Below are 22,234 nucleotides of genomic sequence, written 5' to 3'. Positions count from 1 at the left end.
TAAAAAGCATCAATCACACCGGTATTCAATTGTCTGAGGCCAAAAACCGCATAAAAGGCATCAGACAAAATCAAATCGGATTATTAATTTCCGTGTGATTGCAGCAAAATGTATTCAATATGCTGCCCAACGTTTTCTGCAACAAGTGGAAATCGAGAAACAGCATGTTCCGCAACTGATGAAGTGTATCCGTGATCACGTTCAGAATGTGTTGTACAATGGGTGGGTGCCTTCAGTGCAACTAGGTTTGCAATCGGAACACTGAACACACATCTCTCAGATAGCCCCACAGCCAGAAGTCACATGGATTAAGACCAGGTGATCAGAACGGCCAGGCTGTAGGGAAATGGCGGCTGATAATTCTAGAATTTCCGAAATGGCGCTTCAGCAGCTGCTTAACTGGATTTGGAATGTGAGGAGGTACGCCATCTTGCGTAAAAATGATCCCATCCACACATTGACGCTGTTGGAGATCTGGAATGACGTGGTTGCGCAAAAGACACTGATAGCGCTCACAAATGACACTCAGGTAACAGTACTGGAAGCACGTGTCTCTTCGAGAAAATATGGCCCTATGATAAATGATGCCGTAAGTCCGCACCACACAGTGACCTTTTCAGGATGAAGTGGTACTGGTTGATATGTGTGTGGATTTTCCGTTGCTCGTATTCGAAAATTCTGTGTATTGACGTACCTGTCAGATGGAAGTGGGCATCGTCTGTCCACAAAATCTTCCGCGGCCAATCATTGTCCACTTCCATGCGAGCAAGAAATTCTAAAGCAAAGGTCTCTATTGCTGGCAGGTCAACATGAAGCAACTCGTGCACATGGATAATTTTGAATGGATAGCAAAGAAGGATGTTTCGTAGGATGATCAATTGTGTTCTCTGCCTGGTCCCACCTGCGTCATCATCACCCTCTGGGGTGTCTACATCGTTCTGAACTTCGTAAGTCGACGCGAAAAGTTCTGCTTTGGCGAGTAGGGCGTGAGTCGGTCTTGCGGGTCCCTGGAGTGCTCGACTGAATGGTCGTGGATTTCGTAGGGTGCTGAGAAGACTTCACTCGTTTCGGAATTGGAACAGGAAGGTGAAAAATTTGCCTTCCCACACCTCAGTTCGATGTTCTAAGGCACGTCGATAAAGTCCCTGTGGGAGACATTTCATCTCCCTCCGATCTTCAGGGTTGTAACAGCGTTGCCAGCGACGCCTGGCCCTATTTTTGAGAGCTTTTATATCTTGGATGAGTGGAGAGGGGTACTTTCGATAAGGCATAATGTAGATGGTGGTGAGTGAGACTTGTTTGTATGCTCTTCGAATCTGCCCAGTTAATTTCTCAATGGATTCATCAATACGGACTGCAGATTGAATGTCTACAGTGGGTGTGTCTTGGAGCCACCTCTCATACTGTTACCAGTTCGTGGACTTTTGTGAAGGTCGTTGTATCGAGTGTAAAGCATCTGTGATGAAGCCCAAGACGGGTTGGTGGTTTGAGGTCAAGTCGTTAATCGTCTGCAGTTGCAAATCCAGCCTCAGATTCATAAGCATGGCAACGTCCAGAATATCCGATCTATGATGGGAGTTCGATGGAATGTGCGTTGGGTCCTCAGGCGCGAATGTCTTTCTTTCAAAGCACAGAGTCTCTCAGCCCTCGTCTGTTGCGTGTCGAGAGTGCAATGCGAAGTGCTTTGCACTGAAGTCACCACACATCAAGATTTTCTCACATTGGTCAAATATCGCCAGGAAATTCTCCTCAATGACTTACCTGTTTGGACTGAGGTACGCAGAGATAAGCGTAATGTGGCCTTAGGAAGTGGAAATGGTGATGGTCGTGGCTTCAACAGTTTTAAGTGCTGGGCGAGCCGTTGGTGAATGCGTGATGGAATTCTTGATAAAAATGACGGTATACCCTCCGCGGCCATTGGCATGATCTAGCCTACAGCAGGCCATGTTGTGCAACTTATGTTTGTGGGACGGAGGCGTGTTTTAGTAAAAATTAGAATGTTCATACGATAACGAACAATAAATTCTTCCAACTCAATCTTCTTATTTAAAATTGCAGTGGCATTCAATATACAGAGTGAAACGTCTCTTAGCATGGTGCGTCCACAGGCCATAGCTAGGTGCAAATAGTGCCATGGCACAGGATCATCAGTTTGGAGATGATGGTTGGTGTTTCGTTAAAATTCTTCAACGGAGTCGTAACTATGACAAAGATGTTCCGTTGTTGTAACTTACAGGGGAAGTCAGATATGATTGAGAAAGTCTTCAGAAATTCTGTGAAGTCGAAAGACGATTCTTCGTGTGGAGCTGCCGTTGATGGTCGTCGTTCTCATTGCCATGCCGACTGTCTCGTCGAGGAGGTCGACGGAGTCTGTCGGTTCGGAAGTCCTGGGAAGTTCTTTGAACTGGTTAGAGTTGGTGGAGGCGTTGGTTTCGCCGCTTGGTATTCTCGTACACGTGTGGCTTGGCCTTGGGCCATTTAGGTGTGCAGAGCTTGTTGAAACGTGCTCCAACCTCGCCAAGTGGGTGGGTGTTCTTCGCCGCAATTTGCACAAGTTGGTTTTTGAGTTGGAGATTTCGTGGAGTTTTGTGCCCGGTGGAGGCCTCCACATTTTACGCACCTGGCGGGAAATGAACAGTAATTTGCAGTATAGAAATAGGGGAGACAGCGTTTACACTATGGAAGACCGTCCTTAAGTCTGTAAGTTTCCAGCTTCACATTTGTCGTAAATCGAGTCACTTGCTGGGCCAGCAGGAAGTGACATACAGTCGACTGGTTGGGTTATTAATGTGTTCGTCTTGTAATGGTGCACCACAGCTTGAGTAAAACCAGTGGCATGTAACTCAGTCGCAACTTGCTGCTCTGTAATTTCGGCCGGGTGATATTTAATGACAACCTTGACCATCTCCTCACTTGGAGGCTGTTGAGTATAGAAAGGAATTTTTGCGTTCTGGAAGAACTGCGGTGTTGTTGGTCCGCTATCGTTTCGAGGTGGTACTTGATCGATTCCCCTTTATGGATGCCTTGATTGATCCAGCCACATGTTTCTTCTGTTTGGTGTAAAGGAAAGATGTTTGTCCGTGGACTGTATGGTCATTGGAGGAATTTTTATCGGTGGAAGTTTAGGTGGCTGTCTAGCGCCAGAGATGGGAGGTGGTTGTGCGTCTTCCTTTCGTGGCTGTGGCGCCACTTCCATTGATTCACCCTCCACTTGCAACGGCGCGAATTGGTTGTACGTTGGTGATGGAATTTATTGCTTAGTAGTATCAGCGATGTCTTGCGAGTTCTTTGTCTTACGTCCGGTTCGTTTGTTTCGGAAAGACTTGAAAACCTCTGTCTTCGTCGTTGCCCGAAGGATGGGGGAGTTCCGAATCACATTCGATTGCTGGTATTGGTGCGTGGTCAGAACTAGAAGAGTCATCGTCATGGCGCCTCTGCGTGATTTCGCCGCGTTTTTGTTGTTGTTGTTGTGGTCTTCAGTCCAGAGACTGGTTTGATGCAGCTCTCCATGCTACTCTATCCTGTGCAAGGTTCTTCATCTCCCAGTACCTACTGCAGCCTACATCCTTCTGAATCTGTTTAGTGTATTCATCTCTTGGTCTCCTTCTACGATTTTTACCCTCCACGCTGCCCTCCAATACTAAATTGGTGAACCCTTGATGCTTCAGAACATGTCCTACCAACAGAACCCTTCTTCTAGTCAAGTTGTGCCACAAACTCCTCTTCTCCCCAGTTCTGTTCAATACCTCCTCATTAGTTATGTGATCTACCTATCGAATCTTCAGCATTCTTCTGTAGCACCTCATTTCGAAAGCTTCTATTCTCTTCTTGTACAAGCTATTTATCGTCCATGTTTCACTTCGATACATGGCTACACTCCATACAAATACTTTCAGAAAAGACTTCCTGACAATTAAATCTATACTCGATGTTAATAAATTTCTCTTCTTCAGAAACGCTTTCCTTGCCATTGCCAGTCTACATTTTATATCCTCTCTACTTCGCTATTATCGGTTGTTTTGCTCCCCAAATAGCAAAACTCATTTACCACTTTAAGCCTCTCATTTCCTAACCTAATTCCCGCAGCATCACCCGATTTTATTCGACTACATTCCATTATTCTCGTTTTGCTTTTGTTCGGCTGGTCCCGGCGGAGGTTCGAGTCCTCCCTCGGGCATGGGTGTGCGTGCTTGTCCTTAGGATAATTTAGGTTACGTAGTGTGTAAGCTTAGGGACTGATGACGTTAGCAGTTAAGTCCCATATGATTTCACACACACATTGCTTTTGTTGATGTTCATCTTATATCCTCCTTTCAAGACACGGTCCATTCCGTTCAGCTGCTCTTCCAAGTCCTTTGCTGTCTCTGACAGAATTACAATGTCATCGGCAAACCTCAAAGTTTTTATTTCTTCTCCATGGATTTTAATACCTACTCGGAATTTTTCTTTTGTTTCCTTTACTGCTTGCTCAATATACAGATTGAATAGCATCGGGGGGAGGCTACAACCCTGTCTCACTCCCTTCCCAACCACTGCTTCCCTTTCATGCCCCTCGAACTGCCATCTGGTTTCTGTACAAATTGTAAATAGCCTTTCGCTCCCTGTAGCTTACCCCTGCCACCTTTAGAATTTGAAAGAGAGTGTTCCAGTCAACATTGTCAAAAGCTTTCTCTAAGTCTACAAAAGCTAGAAACGTAGGTTTGCCTTTCCTTAATCTTTCTTCTAAGATAAGTCGTAGGGTCAGTATTGCCTCACGTATTCCAACATTTCTACGGAATCCAAACTGATGTTCCCTGAGGTCGGCTTCAACCAGTTTTTCCATTCGTCTGTAAAGAATTCGTGTTAGTATTTTGCAGCCATGGCTTATTAAACTGATAGTTAGGTAATTTTCACATCTGTCAACACCTGCTTTCTTTGGGATTGGAATTATTATATTCTTCTTGAAGTCTGAGGGTATTTCGCCTGTCTCATACATCTTGCTCACTAGATGGTTGAGTTTTTATAGCGGTCATATCACGTGCCAATTGGTCTCGTCTGCCCTTCGCTGCCCTTGGTGGTCCTCGGTCGGTGGAATGTTGATAGGCGGTGGGGCGTGTGTTGTCAGTGTGACTGTCCTTCCCGTGGAGCTGTGGCGGTTTCCAGACCTCGATCGTTGACGTGGAGGATACGGGCCGGGGCTCAGGCCCTCCGTTGTTGTCTGTTCGCGCCATTCCAGAAGTTGCCGTGTCTGCAGCCTTTGTCGACGTCACCGAATTTCCTTCCTGCATGGCCATGGTCGTCGTACACAGGTTGGCCGATGGGGCCGCTGGCGGCCCAAGGATCGCCGGACGGTGATCAGCCGACCCCTGCGGGACATAGGCAGCTACCTCGGCCGTGCGTCGCACCGATCCACTCGCTTATGCAACGCGTACTCGAATACTGCGATTTCAGTAGCGAACGAGTTCGGTATTTACGCCTATATTGTGCTAGGCGCTCCGTCTGCGATCCGCGCTGCGCCAGACGCTTTGTCCGCGATATGCGCCGACCAATAGCAGCGACTGTAGTGTTTGCTTCTAGCCGCGGCTGTTCCGAACGGCTGGCCGAGCGTTTCTAGGCACTACAGTCTGGAACCGCGCGACCGCTACGGTCGCAGGTTCGAATCCTGCCTTGGGCATGGGTGTGTGTGATGTCCTTAGGTTAGTTAGGTTTAAGTAGTTCTAAGTTCTAGGGGACTGATGACCTCAGCAGTTAAGTCCCATAGTGCTCAGAGCCATTTGAACCTTTTTTTTTTTTTGTTCCGAACGCTGTGCGCGTACTTTGTGATTAATATCCGTTGTCAGTCTTGCTTTTATGAAGTTCTGAATGACGTTCAGGCCATTTTAGACATTTTATCTTTTAACAGAATCTTCCGTCGGTTCTTGGTAGAACAACATTATAATAAATGAAAAGCACAAGTTTGCTTTTGTTCTACAATATTACTTTTATTGTTAACCGGTTTTCGGCTTACAAGGCCATCTTCAGACATTTACTGAGTATTATCACCAAAGAAGTAAAATGTTAGCAGACAACATTGGAAGAGAAGTAACCCATCTCGATTGAAGTAGAAACATACAGTAAGTAACATCTTTGCAATGAAAAAGTAAAAACTGCACAGTACATAAATAACAATGGAGTAGACAGGAAAACCTTTAGCACAATGCGTCCTTGTCTAGTACTAATTTTATTTTATTTTATTAGTTTTGTTTATTAATAGAAACTGTTATGTAGGCATGCTATTCCTATTTTGTGCTAAAGGTTTTCCTGTCTACTCCATTGTTATTTATGTACTGTGTGGTTTTTACTTTTTCATTGCAAAGATGTTACTTACTGTATGTTTCTACTTCAGTCTAGATGTGTTACTTCTCTTCCAATGTTGTCTGCTAACATTTAACTTCTTTGGTGATAATACTCAGTATATGTCTGAAGATGGCCTTGTAAGCCGAAAACCGATTAACAATAAAAGTAACATTGTAGAACAAAAAGCAAACTTGTGCATTTATTTTATCTTTTTGTCGTCATTTAAGCCCACCTGTGATCTGGGACGTTCTGTTACAGTGGCGTGCAGTGTCAGGCATTCCGTCTGAGGTCCGTGCTACAGTGTTATTTTCAGGCTGCCGGTGTTCAAACTTCCGCTTGAAACTCCGTAGAACATCCTCAGGTACCGCATCTGTTGTCTCAGGTGCGTCCTTTGTTCCACGTACTGGACTGTTTTCTCTAACTTCATCTTCATACTAGTGTTCCCAGGGGTCTCGAAGTTGCCTCCTTTGCGTCTTCAGAAGCTCGGGTTATGGGTTTCACGTAGAGCTCAGCTGGAAACCGGTGTCACGGCTAATGAGATTCTGCGTGACCTTAAGATCAATATATTCTTTGATGACGCTGTTACAGTAATTCGAAGTTTGAGCTAAAATCTTGGCATCATTGTAGTTCATAGAATGACTGAGTCCTGAACAATGCTCGGCAGTCGCTGACTTGGTTGCCTGTCTCAGTCTGGTGTGTCTTTGGTCTTCTTTGCACCTGATGTCAACGGTCCAAGGCGTCTGGCCGATGTATACCATGCCAAGTTCACGTGGTATGTGGTAAACGCTCGATTTCTGTAGACACAGGTAATTCTTCAAACTCCCTGGCAACGCCTTAATCCCTAGTTCTTGGTGAGTGGGTGGAGCGTGTTCCTGATGTACGTTCGAGGAGAATTCTGCTGATTTTGGTAGATATCGTTTCTGTCTGTGTCTCGTGTAAGAGAGTTCTGGTGAGTTCTGCAAACATCGCAGTGATTTCATCCACTGTCAATCACCACTCATCAGTCAAAATGTCTTCCACTCCCATGTTCGTCATGAACGTTAGTTCTTCCTTCACTAATCCCTAAACCATTTAAACGCACTCGTTCTGTTCATAACTCCTCCGCTGGAAACCGTTTTGATTTGCGAAAAAGTTTCAGTAGGTGTTATTCCTTCCGCGAGAAGGAAGCGGATCACAGCAAGTGGCTCATACTTGGCAGGATTTCTTACCAACATCTTTCACGCAGCTGGACGCTTCAACGTGCGTTTACGTACTTCCTTGTTTCTGAGATGCTTGCTCTGGTCAGGGGTACCCTCTACCACTCAGTGTTGCCAACCCTAAAAAAAAAGAAAAAAACCCACAGCCTGTTATGACGACAGTACACTTACATTCTGAACTTACCTCGTACATAACATAAAATGACATAGGTTTAGAAACGATATTTGCAAAACTGTTCCTGAACATAAACTTACAGAAAGGGATAATACACTACTGGCCATTAAAATTGCTACACCACGAAGATGACGTGCTACAGATGCGAAATTTAACGGACAGGGAGAAGATGCTGTGATATGCAGATGATTTGCTTTTCAGAGCATTCACACAAGGTTGGCGCCGGTGGTGACACCTACAACGTGCTGACATGAGGAAAGTTTCCAACCGATTTCTCATACACAAACAGCAGTTGACCGCCGTTGCCTGGAGAAACGTTGTTGTGAAGCCTCGTGTAAGGAGGAGAAATGCGTCCCATCACGTTTCTGACTTTGATAAAGGTTGGACGGTACCCTACCACGATTGCGGTTTATCGTATTGCGACATTGCTGATCGCGTTGGTCGAGATCCAATGACTGTTAGCAGAATATGGAATCGGTGGGTTCAGGAGGGTAATACGGAACACCGTGCTGGATCCCAACGGCCTCGTATCACTAGCAGTCGAGATGACAGGCGTCTTATCCGCATGGCTGTAATATATCGTGCAGCCACGTCTCGATCCCTGAGTCAACAGATGGGGACGTTTGCAAGACAACAACCATCTGCACGAACAGTTCGACGACGTTTGCAGCAGAATGGACTATCAGCTCGGAGACCATGGCTGCGGTTACCCTTGACGCTGCATCACAGACAGGAGCGCTTGCGATGATATACTCAACGACGAACCTGGGTGCACGAATGGCAAAACGTCATGATTTCGGATGAATACAGGTTCTGTTTACACCATCGTGATGGTCGCATCCGTGGTTTGGCGACATCGCGGTGAACGCACATTGGAAGCGTGTATTCGTCATCGCCACACTGGCGTATCACCCGGCGTGATGGTTTGGGGTGCCATTGGTTACACGTCTCGGTCACCTCTTGTTCGCATTGAGGGCACTTTGAACAGTGGACGTTACATTTCAGATGTGTTACGACCCGTGGCTGTACCCTTCATTCGATCCCTGCGAAACCCTACATTTCAGCAGGATAATGCACGACCGTATGTTGCAGGTCCTGTACGGGCCTTTCTGGATACAGAAAATGTTCAACTGCTGCCTTGGCCAGCACATTCTACAGATCTCTCACAAACTGAAAACGTCTGGTCAATGGTGGCTGAGCAACTGGCTCGTCACAGTACGCCAGTCACTACTCTTGATGAACTGTGGTATCGTGTTGAAGCTGCATGGGCAGCTGTACCTGTACACGCCATCCAAGCTCTGTTTCACTCAATGCTAGGCGTATCAAGGCCGTTATTACGGCCAGAGGTGGTTGTTCTGGGTACTGATTTCTCAGGATCTATGCACCCAATATGCGTGAAAATGTAATCACATGTCAGTTCTAGTATAATATATTTGTCCAGTGAATACCCGTTTACCATCTGCATTTCTTGTTGGTGTAGCAATTTTAATGGTCAGTGGTGTATATCCACAGGGATATCAAGGAAATGAATACATATGCTACAGTACCGATAATAGACCTAAATGTTACAAACCGACCCCTTCTTTGTGACCTGAGCCGTTGCAAACAACGTCTTCTGAACGTCCGCTGTAATAGCATCGTTAGAGATAATGCGTAACTTGAGAAGTAAGAAATTGCAGATATGAAGGTGTGAGGCGCGGTCGTTGCAGAGTACGAAGTGACGGCTGGCTCCAAGGTATGCGTGGTGACGGCTGGCGCGCGACAGCAGGAGGGAGAGTCCCGACTGGACCTGGTGCAGCGCAACGCCAACATCTTCAAGAGCATCATTCCCAACCTCGTCAAGAACAGCCCCGATTGTATACTGCTCATCGTCTCCAATCCAGGTACGCCGCTGCACTTTAACAGCCCCATAATACAAAAAAAAAAAGTGATCATATACAGGGTGGTCCATTGATAGTGGCCGACCGGAGTGGCCGTGCGGTTCTAGGCGCCACAGTCTGGCACCGAGCCATCGCTACGGTCGCAGGTTCGAATCCTGCCTCGGGCATGAATGTCTGTGATGTCCTAAGTTGAGTTAGGTTTAATTAGTTCTAAGTTCTAGGCGACTGATGACCTCAGAAGTTAAGTCGCATAGTGCTCAGAGCCATTTGAAACAACCATTGATAGTGACCGCGCCAAATATCTCACGATATAAGTATCAAACGAAAAAACTACAAAGAACGAAACTCGTCTCGCATGAAGGGAGAAACCAGATGGCTCTATGGTTGGCCCGCTAGATGGCGCTGCCCAGTCAAACGGATACCAACTGTGTTTTTTTAAATAGGAACCCCCATTTTTATTACATATTCGTGTAGTACGTATAGAAATATGAATGTTTTAGTTGGACAACTTTTTTCTGTTTTTGATAGATGGCGCTGTAATAGTCACAAACGTATAAGTACGTGGTATCACATAACATTCCGCCAGTGCGGACGATATTTGCTTCGTGATACATTACCCGTGTTAAAATGGACCGTTTACCAATTGCGGAAAAGGTTGATATCGTGTTGATGTATGGCTGTTATTATCAAAATGACCAACGGGCGTGTGCTATGTATGTTGCTCGGTATCCTGGACGGCATCATCCAAGTGCTGGACCGTTCGCCGGATAGTTACGTTATTTAAGGAAACAGGAAGTGTTCAGCCACATGTGAAACGTCAACCACGACCTGCAACAAATGATGATGCCCAAGTAGGTGTTTTAGCTGCTGTCTGGGCTAATCCATACATCAGTAGCAGACAAATTGCGCGAGAATCTGGAATCGCAATAACGTCGGTGTTGAGAATGCTACATCAACATCGATTGCACCCGTACCATATTTCTATGTACAAGGAATTGCATGGCGACGACTTTGAACGTCGTGTGCAGTTCTGCCACTGGGCACAAGAGAAATTACGGGACGATGACAGATTTTTTGCACGCGTTCTATTTAGCGACGAAGCTTCATTCACCAACAGTGGTAACGTAAACCGGCATAATATGCACTATTGGGCAACGGAAAATCCACGATGGCTGCGACAAGTGGAACACCAGCGACCTTGGCGGTTTAATCTATGGTGCGTCATTATGGGAGGAAGGATAATTGGCCCCCATTTTATCGATGGTAATCTAAATGGTGCAATGTATGCTGATTTCCTGCGTAATGTCCTACCGATGTTACTACAAGATGTTTCACTGCATGGCAGAATGGCGATGTACTTCCAACATGATGGGTGTCCGGCACATAGCTCGCGTGCGGTTGAAGCGGTATTGAATAGCATATTTCATGACAGGTGGACTGGTCGTCGAAGCACCATACCATGGCCCTCACGTTCACCGGATCTGACGTCCACGGATTTCTCTCTGTTGGGAAAGTTGAAGGATATTTGCTATCGTGATCCACCGACAACGCCTGACAACATGCATCAGCGCATTGTCAATGCATGTGCGAACATTACGGAAGGCGAACTACTCGCTGTTGAGAGGAATGTCGTTACACGTATTGCCAAATGCATTGAGGTTGACGGACATCATTTTGAGCATTTATTACATTAATGTGGTATTTGCAGGTAATCACGCTGTAAAAGCATGCGTTCTCAGAAATGATAAGTTCACAAAGGTACATGTATCACATTGGAACAACAGAAATAAAATGTTCAAACGTACCTACGTTCTGTATTTTAATTTAAAAACCTGTTACCAACTGTTCGCCTTAATTTGTGAGCCTTATATTTGTGACTATTACAACGCCATCTGTCACAAAGCGAAAAAAGTGGTCCCGCTAAAACATTCATATTTCTTTACGTACTACACGAATATGTAACAAAGAATGGGGGTTCCTATTTAAAAAAACGCAGTTGATATCCGTTTGACCGATGGCAGCGCCATCTAGCGAGCCAACCATAGCGCCATCTGGTTTCCCGCTTCAAGCTAGACAAGTTTCGTTCTTTGTAGTTTTTTCGTTTGACGGTTATTTCGTGAGATATTTGGCCCGCTCACGATCAATGGACCACCCTGTATACCACATTATTTACAGTTTTGTCATCGTCAAGACGACGATTCCAAAATGTTGATGCACAGTCGAAACCGAGGAACATTCAGTAATTAAAGGGGCAAAGCTATGTAAAATGAAACTGTTTGTACCGGGAGTTTTGTACTTTCATTACTTTAGGTTGACATGACTAGCATGAGTTGAGAACAGATGACAGATAAAAACTGTTTTGCTTATGATCTCAATATTGCATTTAGCGATAATGTGTCCTTCTGAAGTTTCCACATTAGTTGAACAACTTTTAGTGATCCTTTTTATGCTTTCTGAAGGTTAAAAATCGCCTAAAAACTTTTCTCGAGTAATTTTACGGTATGGTCAAAGTTATATCAAACGCGGAAATTTTTATGCGTGAGTAGAACAGTTCAAAAACGGTCGAACCTCAGTGACTGACGAGCAGTGTCCTGCTCGGCCAGTGGAAGTGTCAGCTCCTTCGCTTGAAACACGCATTAACGACGTTATCCGTGGAGACCAACGTGTTACAGTTGAACATATGCAAAAACTGTTGCATAAGTGTTGGCAGAGTTCACAACGTTATCGGTTACAAGCTCAAGTACAGAAAAACAGATACAAGGTGGGTTTCAAAAGGGTTAAGGAAACGCCGGCCGCGGTGGTCTCGCGGTTAAGGCGCTGAGTCCGGAACCGCGCGACTGCTACGGTCGCAGGTTCGAATCCTGCCTCGGGCATGGATGTATGTGATGTCCTTAGGTTAGTTAGGTTTAAGTAGTTCTAAGTTCTAGGGGACTGATGACCACAGATGTTAAGTCCCAAAGTGCTCAGAGCCATATTTTTGGTTAAAGAAACAATTCTAGGAAACACGACTCAGAGTGTGCTCAGAGTAGAAAGAACACCATGAAAGAAAAGACTTTAACATATGATGAGGGTTGGGTCCACCATTTTGAATCAGAGCCCAAAACATAAAGCATGCAATGGAAGCACACCAGCTCACCTGCCTATAAGGAATTCAGAATGCAGGCCTCAGTGGGAAAAGTCATTCTGATTGTATTTTGAGATGCCCATGATGTTGTTTTATGATTATTTGAAAGATCATCATACAATACGCAGTGCCTAGTACTCAGACATGCTGACTGACAAAGTAAAGCCACAAATGGGTGTAAAACTCCGCGGATCTCATAGAAAAGGCGTGATATTGCTGCACGACAATCCTCGCCCTCACACCAACTAGCTGACCCAAGAAACCACCGAAAAAATGGGTTGGGATGTACTGGCTCATCCTCCCTACAATTCAGATTTGGCTCCCACGGATTTTCATTTGTTTGTTCCATTCAAGGAGGCATTATACACTATGTGATCAAAAGTATCCAGACACCTGGCTGGAAATGATTTACAAGTTCGTGGCACCCTCCATCGGTAATGCTGGAATTCATTATGGTGTTATCCGACCTTTAGCCATGATGACGGCTTCCACTCTCCCAGGCATACGTTCAATCAGGTGCTGGAAGGTTTCTTGGGGAATGGCAGCCCATTCTTCACGGAGTGCTGCACTGAGGAGAGGTATCGATGTCGGTCGGTGAGGCCTTGGACGAAGTCGGCGTCACAAAACATCCCAAAGGTGTTCTGTAGGATTCAGACCAGGACTCTGTACAGGTCAGTCCATTACAGGGATGTTATTGTCATGTAACCACTCCGCCACAGGCCGTGAAGTATGAGCAGGTGCTCGATCGTGTTGAAAGATGCAATCGCCATCCCCGAACTGCTCTTCAACAGTGGGAAGCAAGAAGATGCCTAAAACATCAATGTAGGCCTTTGCTGTGATAGTGCCACGCAAAACAACAATCGGTGCAAGCCTCCTCCACGAAAAACACGACCACACCATAACACCAACACCACCAAATTTTACTGTTGGCACTACACAAGCTGGCAGATGACGTTCACCGGGCATTCGCCGTACTCACATCCTACCATCGGATCGCCAACTTCTGTACCGTGATTCATCAGTCCACACAACATTTTTCCACTGTTCAATGGTCCAATGTTTACGCTCTTTACACCAAGCGAGGCGTCGTTTGGCATTTACCGGCGTCATGTGTGGCTTATGAGCAGCCGCTCGACCATGAAATCCAAGTTTTCTCACCTCCCGGCTAACTGTCATAGTACTTGCAGTAGATCCTGATGCAGTTTGGAATTCCTGTGTGATGGTCTAGATAGATGTCTGCCTATTGCACATTACGACCCTCTTCAACTGTCAGTCAACAGACGAGGTCGGCCTGTACACTTTTGTGCTGTACGTGTCTCTTCACGTTTCCACTTCACTATCACGTCGTAAACAGTGGACCTAGGGATGTTTAATTGTATGGAAATCTCGCGTACCGACGTATGACGCAAGTGACAACCAATCACCAGACCACGTTCAAAGTCCGTGAGCTCCGCGGAGCGCCCCATTCCACTCTCTCACGATGTCTAATGACTACTGAGGTTGCTGATATGGAGTACCTGTCAGTAGATGGCAGCACAATGTACCTAATATGAAAAACACGTTTTTGTGGTTGTCCGGATACTTTTCATCACATCGTGTATGTAAAAATATTCAGTAACGGCGGAGATCAGGTCATTTGTGGGAAAATGAATAAAAAAAGGACAAAGATTGATTCGCATCAGGTATAAAAAACGGACAATATTCGCTCTCACACCGCTTGGCTAACCCAAAAAATCACTGAAAAAATTGGCTGGAAGATACTAGCTCATCTTCCCTACAGCTCAGGTCTGACTCCCTCAGATTTTCAGTTGCTTGGTCCACACAAGGAGGCATTATGTGGAAAACAGTTCAGCAACAACGAAGAAGTCGAAGAATTTGTGGGGAAGTGGCTCAAAAAAACAAAACAAAGACTTCATTGCATCAGGTATGAAACAAAGTAGTTCATCTTTTGGACAAATGTATTAATAATGGTGGGGATTATGTTGAGGAGTAGTAAAAGTCTCAGATTGTGAAATATACACTGTTTTGTCCTAGATCAATTTATCTCTTCAATTATTGTATGCCCATCGTGGTTCCGATAGTTAAGTGTGTCTAGGCGTGAAAAATGTTTAGTTATAAGTACATCCAGTTACAAATGTGCCTCTGCACTCCAGAGCTATTTTTAACGTCTTGTTAGAAACATCTTGAACACGGGTAAATATTGTCATTACAGACAAAAGGTGTAACGTCATGTTATGTATGGAGAAACGCTGAGACGAGTGTTGTGTGGGCAGTTGACATCCTGACGTACGTGGCGTGGAAGCTGAGCGGGCTGCCGAAGAACCGCGTGTTCGGCTCCGGCACCAACCTGGACTCGGCTCGCTTCAGGGTCTTCATCGCTGAGCGGCTGGGCGTCTCTCCATGCAGCGTCCATGGCTGGATCATCGGCGAGCACGGCGACTCCAGTGGTTAGTTAGTTATTTACGTTTTCCTTAAATCTTCTGAACCATTTTTATCGAAATGATGTGGAACGAGTCAGGTATGTGGTTAGTGGTGTACTTGCACCGTATTGTAACAAGCAGAAAAGAACCAGATACAACAGTGCATAAGTTTCGCTTCTCTAGGCTGATCTATGTCTGGAAGAAACAATGTAGACAGACAGATCCACATCGACGAAAGACATTGCTTTATTTCTTTACCCAAACTATAACAGGTCAGGGATACTTATGACTGCTTACTAGTTTGGTCACACAAACGGTAGTCGGTTTTTCGCCTCGCCAGTCGGCCTCCTCCATCTTCCTCGGTGAATGTAGTCTTCTCCAGCTAGTCTCATCTTACAGGTATCCTTTCTGATCGCTTCAATCCATCTCATCCGTGTTCTTCCCCTCGGTCTGTTGCCTCTTTGCCTCTGAGGTCTTCTTCATAAGTTGCCTGGTGATGTAGGCTTCTCGCCGCATTACATGTCCGTACCACCTCAATCTCCTCTCTCGAATCTCAGTCACTATGTCCAGCGACTTGTACAACTCCTGCAATTTGCGGTTTTTCCTTTTTCTCCAGTCATCTCTATCCTTTATTTTTTGAAAAGTCTGACTCAGACAGCATTCTCAAATGTCGGTGGTTTTCTTGCTATCTTTTGTCATTGTCTAGGTCTCTGCTTCGTGTACAATGACTAGTTGTATTACTGTCCTGTGGATCTCGAAGCCGGGACCTCAGCAGTTTTCCCAGTGCAAACCTTAACCTGTTTCTTGCCGGGATTCTTTCCATTATTTCTTGGCCTATCTCATACCTTTCACTGAGGACAGTCCCAAGATACTTGAACTCTTTCTATCCTTTCAAAGATATGACCATCTACGAGGACATCTAAAGATCTGTCATTATTGTCTCTGTCCATAACGAGGTGGCTGATCTTCTCTATATTCATCTTCAGTCTTGCTCTCAATGCTTTTTCCGTTAACACTCTTGCCTTCTGAACCAGATCTTGCTCATTCTGTGCTATTAAAACTACACCATCCGCGTATGCCAGATTGTTGATTCCTCTACCAATCTGCATTGGTTCAAATGGCTCTGAGCACTATGGGACTTAACTTCTGAGGTCATCAGTCCCCTAGAACTTAGAACTACTTAAACCTAAACTAACCTAAGGACATCACACACACCCATGCCCGAGGCAGGATTCGAACCTGCGACCGTAGCGGTCGCACGGTTCCAGACTGTAGCGCCTAGAACCGCTTGGCCACCCCGGCCGGCCAATCTGCATTGCTGTCTTCCGGTTTGTTACCTTTGTCAGTGTTCTTTCCAGAAACAGTGTAAACACAAGGAATGGGGGGGAGGGGGAGGGGGAGAAGCAGTTTCCCTGTCGCACTCCAGTCTTTACCTTGAATTTCTGTGACATCTTTCCATTCACTTTCATCATGCATGTTGTATCTTGTGAACATGATTGTGTTATTTTTTTTTAGTTTTCTAGGAACCTGCGACCTCCTCGAAATTCACAGCTCTTTGATAGCAATTGTCTTATTATATGTAGATGGTCGGCGTTTGATTTTCCTTTTCTAAGCCCAGCTTGTCGGAATCCAACTGCCTCCTCAACGTATGGTATTAGCCGCTTTAGCAACGACAAGCCAGGACCTTATAAGTTGTGCATAGTAAGGTAATGCCTCTGTAGTTGCTGCATCTCATTGGGTCCCCTTTCATTAGTGTTGAGCAAATGACAGACTGCTTCCATTCTGCTGAGATTCTTTATTTCCTCCAAATTGAACTGATTAGGTGGTATACACTCTCTTGTAGGATCTCTCTTATCTCTTCCTCCTGTGACCATTTCTGCAGGTATTCCATCAGTCCGAGTGCCTTTCCTCTCTTCAACGTTTTTTGGCTTCTCCTACGTCTCCCATGTTCGGCAGTTCGTTCTCCGCTCTTAGTAGTATTACTCTGTCTTCTCCGTGTAATATTTCTTCTTCTGATGCTGCTGTCGCATCGCTGTTGATGGTGGCCACACCCAGGAAACTTTCGAAATAATTTTTCTATTCCTCCTTAGCATTTGTTTCATCTATTATCAATTGTCCTGCTTAGCCTTTGATCGCGTCAGTCCTCGTGTTGTATCCCTTCTTGCAGAAAGTGAGTGTCCTGTAAAAGTCTCTTGTAATGCCTCTTGTTCGATCTTCGATCCTTTTCTGCCAGTGTTATCTCGCTGTTTACATACTCTCGCTTTTCCGTTCGGAGGACTTTTCTTGCTTCTCTAGCTGCCTCCATGTACCCCACCTTAATCTTTCATGTTGTTCGTCTGTCAGGCATAACATTTTAGCCTCTTATCTCTCGTTTACTGCATGTCTACGCTTATCGTTAAATCATCCTCTGCTCTACCTCCCTCTCTCCAGTCGTTTCAGCACTTCATATGCTGCGTGTTTCACTTCGACTTTGAGCTTGGAGCGTAACTTGTTTACATCATCTCCCTCTTCTTCAAGGACAGCAAACTTGTTTCGAATTTCAATTGTATATCTGTCCTTAACGTGGCCCTCTTTCAGTAGATCTGTGTTTATTTTCCGCTCTACATCTATTCTCCTGCAGTTTCTGCATTCTGTCCTTTCTAGAAGGATAGCGGTCTGATTCTGTTTATGCACCTCTTTCAGATTTTACCTTTTTAGTAACACATCTGCTTCTAGCATTCATTAATATGTCATCTATTTGGTTCTGTGTCTTCTGGTCGGGTGATTTCCAGGCTATCTTATAAATGTGTTTGCGAGGAAAGTACGTACTCATAATCCTTAGGTTTTCTGGAGTTGCCAGATTGCTCAGGAATACATGAATTAAAACTTAATAGTGACAAGTCGAATGTATTCTAATGACTAACAGAAACTTTAATATTTGTTACAAAGTGCTGTAAGAGCACGTAGTAGTGAGTTTATCCATTCCACATATAAGGAACATGTACGACATTGTTACAAATAGACATTGCGGTCCTTTGGAGAAATAACAGAAGAAAGGACATGTACGCTATCTAGGGAGAAAGAAAAGTAAAGCATGCTCACTAGGAAACGACAGACCAAACAGGTTCTTGTATATTTCATATTTGCGGTACGTTAAGTTCAGAACTCAAATATAAATCATCCAAAGCAATGCGATACAATTCCCAAAAATTAATGAGAAAATCTCCGTGGAGTCGCGTGACTTTGTGGTAAAAGTTCTCGCTTACGATGTTGAAGGTCCGGGTTTGATTTCCGGCTGTGGTAAAATTTTAAACAGAGCTGCATATTCCATGACCATTTCTGTGAGAGGTAAAACACATAAGGTGAAAAAACTAATTTGTAATGTTTTTTTTTAATTTAAACAATCTTTAATAACAATTAATAAGAATTTATATTTGCAATGAAAGCTGGATTTTTGTGTGCAATATGTAATTAGAGAGCCGGCCGCTGTGGCCGTGCGGTTGTAGGCGCTTCAGTCCGGAACTGCGAGACTGCTACGGTCGCAGGTTCGAATCCTGCCTCGGGCATGGATGTGTGTGATGTCCTTAGGTTAGTTAGGTTTAAGTAGTTCTAAGTTTTAGGGGACTGATGACCTCCAATGTTAAGTCCCATAATGCTCAGAGCCATTTGAACCATTTTTTTTGTAATTAGAGATAAGAAAATGTGCATTTTTCATGAAACTATTAGATATGTGTTAATTTGATGAAAGAAAAAAAAAAAAAAACGAAAGAAATAATGACCGAAGCGAGACTGGACCCAGTGATTACGTCTTGAGGGCTATTCAGTTTTTTTGTTTTCATTTTTCCATATTTTATGATTCATGGAAATGTAGTAGAAATGTACCCCTGTTTAAAAATTTGCGTCAGCTTAGAATCGAACCCATGCCCCTGAGCTGACAAGCAAGCCTCCTGCCCCTTTTTTATATGTATATATATAAATCTCATTATATTCGCTTTTGTTCGTTGCATCTTCTCGGGGCGGACGTCGTAAGACATCCGTTTAAGTTCGTTGTTGATCGATTAACTCAGATTTTTTGTTACAAAGGGCAGCTAACCCTCTGACCGAACACGCTGAGCTACCGTGCCGGCACTAGAGACACGCACTGCCCGTCGAGGAAATCTGTCTTACTTTGGGGCATTAAGATGGTCGGAAAACTTAGAAGTGGATTTTCTCGAGATTTGACTGTTGTATCGACCCTCTTTAGTGCACTGATATTTGTGTTCTGAACTTCACGTACAATAAGTATAAAAAAAATTACAAAAATCCGTTGTCAGTTAAAAAAAGCACCAATAGAGGAGCAATATTCCCCACACCCTTCCTCCTCTACTGCCGCACCTACAGCTATTGCCTCCACACGAACATTCTCACTGCATTGCCGTCCTCTATAGTTCATAGTGCAGGAAACAGCAGAGGTGTGAAATGCTGCTCAGTGAAAACCTTCATCCAAGTAAGTTTGAGTCCTGAAGGTGACAACGGTTCTTCATAAGACGCAAGAGTCGTAAAAGTAAGTGTTCAGTATACATCATTAACCGTAAATTTATACGTGGAAGAAGAAACCCAACAAACGTAAGAGAAATAATTCTAGGGAGCAAGTATGAACTCTGTAGTGCGCACAGAGGTAACAAAGTAAGAAAATAAGTGCCTGCAACAGTTCAAATTGGCTCCCTATTTCGGCACAACAACAAAAAATTTTCCGTGAATGTACTAAAAATGGACACTTTAGCTATGCACATTTACAGAATTATTCGTTTTGTCTGTGACGCAAGTAACATGAACAAAGAAAGAAGCTTTAAGAAAAGTTAAAACTTTACCCCGCAACGGGACTTAACACGGATCCTTGTATTTTGCGGACAATGCAGAAGTCGCTCCTCTATCTGCGTAGGCTCTGCAGACCGGATCACACGTTGAACTTATCAGTAGTTCTTCTCGTTCCCTTCATCGCAGCATATATTCACAAAGAGTTTTCCCAATATTGCCTGCTTTGGCGAAGTAGGCATAATGTGGACAGCTTGCAGTCTTCGTTGAAGTTTTATAGAACATTTTATTACAGTAAGGTATACGCCATCTACAGACCCTGGCAGGTCATCGGTACAGACCCCCAACGTATCGTTCTCTCTATGGAGTCACTAAATGCAGAATAGACGGGGGTAGGTTCAACACAGCGCTCTCCGGCCGTTGTCAGTTTTCGTGACCTGGAGACGCTACCACCGGGTCAAGTAACTCCTCAGTTGGCATCACGAGGCTGTATGCAGCCTGTTCCAGTCCTCCCATCAAGATGAAATCCCTGGCAGTTTCGGGAATCGAACCCGAGTCCTCCACAAGGCAGTCAGCTGCGCTGACTTCTCAGATACAGAAGAGAACGTCTGACTATATGCTTCAAATGGCTCTGAGCACTATGGGACTTAACTTCTGAGGTCATCAGTCCCCTAGAACTTAGAACTAATTAAACCTAACTAACCTAAGGACATCACACACATCCATGCCCGAGGCAGGATTCGAACCTGCGACCATAGCGGTCGCGCGGTACCAGACTGTAGCGCCTAAAACCGCTCGGCCACCTCGGCCGGCGTCTGACTATAGCAAGCAACTTCAAAAGGATGTAGGCTATAATAATGCAGAGGTGAAGAACCTTGCATAGAATAGACTAGCTTGGAGAGTTGCATCAAACCAGCATTTGGATACTGCAGCAACAGAAGATGAATAGGGCTGAGAAAGTCAAAACGCGTGACTGAGTAAGTACCATGTGGATATGGTTCAAATGGCTCTGAGCACTATGGGACTTAACATCTGAGGTCCGCGCAGTTCCACACTGAGGCGCCTAGAACCACTCGGCCACACCGGCTGGCCCAGGTGGATATAATTCAAGTGCAGCTACCGACAGAGGCCCACAGTGGGCCGTAATTATCGTATGGCAGCGAAACTTGATAGATATTCTAATGCGTCAATGCGGAACTGATTTACGCTGGAAAAAAAAATTAGTTCTAATTTTGGCCATCAGGTGCAAATCTGGCGCCGTACAGCAACTCCTCGACGTTTCCGGTGCTCATACTGAACAAACTGCGTAAGCGGCGGTAAATAATAAAATCAACATTATGTCTTTCTCACCTGTTTGATCTTTTCTGCCCACATCCCACTCCTAATACATTACACGTGGAAGCATTTCTATACGTCCTTCTTGCATTCACAGCGCCAGATTTGCAACTGGTGGCGAAAATTGGAACTAATTTTTTCCAGCGTAAATCGGTTCCCCATTAACGCATTATATCTACCAAGTTTCGCTGCCATACGATAATTACCTCCTACACCGGACCTCTGTATCTGCACTTTATTCCTGAAATCGGTGCCGGCCGGGATGGCCGTGCGGTTCTAGGCGCTACAGTCTGGAGCCGAGCGACCGCTACGGTCGCAGGTTCCAATCCTGCCTCGGGCATGGATGTGTGTGATGTCCTGAGGTTAGTTAGGTTTAATTAGTTCTAAGTGACTGATGAACTAAGAAGTTAAGTCGCATAGTGCTCAGAGCCATTTGAACCATTTTGAACCTGAAATCGGTGAAGTTACCATTCACTGTGGAGAGAAGACACTAATAACACGAAGTTGGAGTCTTCCGTGTATGATCCTGCGATGAGTTACACGTAGGGAGGGATCTGGATACAGTAAGCGCCAGCTCGTCAGGCTGACTGTGTGATTAATGCGCTTAGCGACGTTCTCAGGACCCCGCCGGGGCTGCCCCCCCGGGCTAACCTCGGATTCTCGTGTCAATGAGGCCATTACAATCTATCTTGCACCGGCGCGAAGACGCTTGCCGGCCTGTTTAATGACGGTTCCGACTGGTGATTCACGGCACCGACAATTTATTGAATTATGATTTATCGACGGGTCGTCTGAATACGCAGCTAATACAAACTGCGGTCATGAGGCTGCGAGTATAGCGCTGTATGGGCAGGTAATGAATCACGGGTGTGCACGGGGCTGTGGCAGACAGACACTGAGTAATGGGAGGATGGGCAGTTGAGGCGCTGCGCTCAGCTGACGAGCTGGCAGCTTGTCAACAAACGGGCATCGCCGTCACCACGCCCCATCCGTATTTCTTCCCATTTGTTCCCTTC

The 22,234-nt window shown here is 45.1% G+C and overlaps 1 protein-coding gene across 1 annotated transcript in view; it reads left to right on the top strand.

The window, feature by feature from the left end:
• The window catches only part of LOC126260530 (L-lactate dehydrogenase-like), a 326,171-nt gene that overhangs the window by 228,508 nt on the left and 75,429 nt on the right, over window positions 1-22,234 (top strand). The window contains exons 4-5 of the mRNA XM_049957863.1: window positions 9,396-9,569; window positions 14,964-15,137. Coding sequence (XP_049813820.1) covers window positions 9,396-9,569; window positions 14,964-15,137 — 348 coding nt within the window. The remainder of the gene's footprint in view (window positions 1-9,395; window positions 9,570-14,963; window positions 15,138-22,234) is intronic.

Source organism: Schistocerca nitens, chromosome 5 (genome assembly GCF_023898315.1).
Source record: "Schistocerca nitens isolate TAMUIC-IGC-003100 chromosome 5, iqSchNite1.1, whole genome shotgun sequence".
Lineage (NCBI taxonomy): Eukaryota > Metazoa > Arthropoda > Insecta > Orthoptera > Acrididae > Schistocerca > Schistocerca nitens.
The sequence above is the reverse complement of the archived record's forward strand: the minus strand, read 5'-3'. Positions and strand labels throughout refer to the sequence as shown.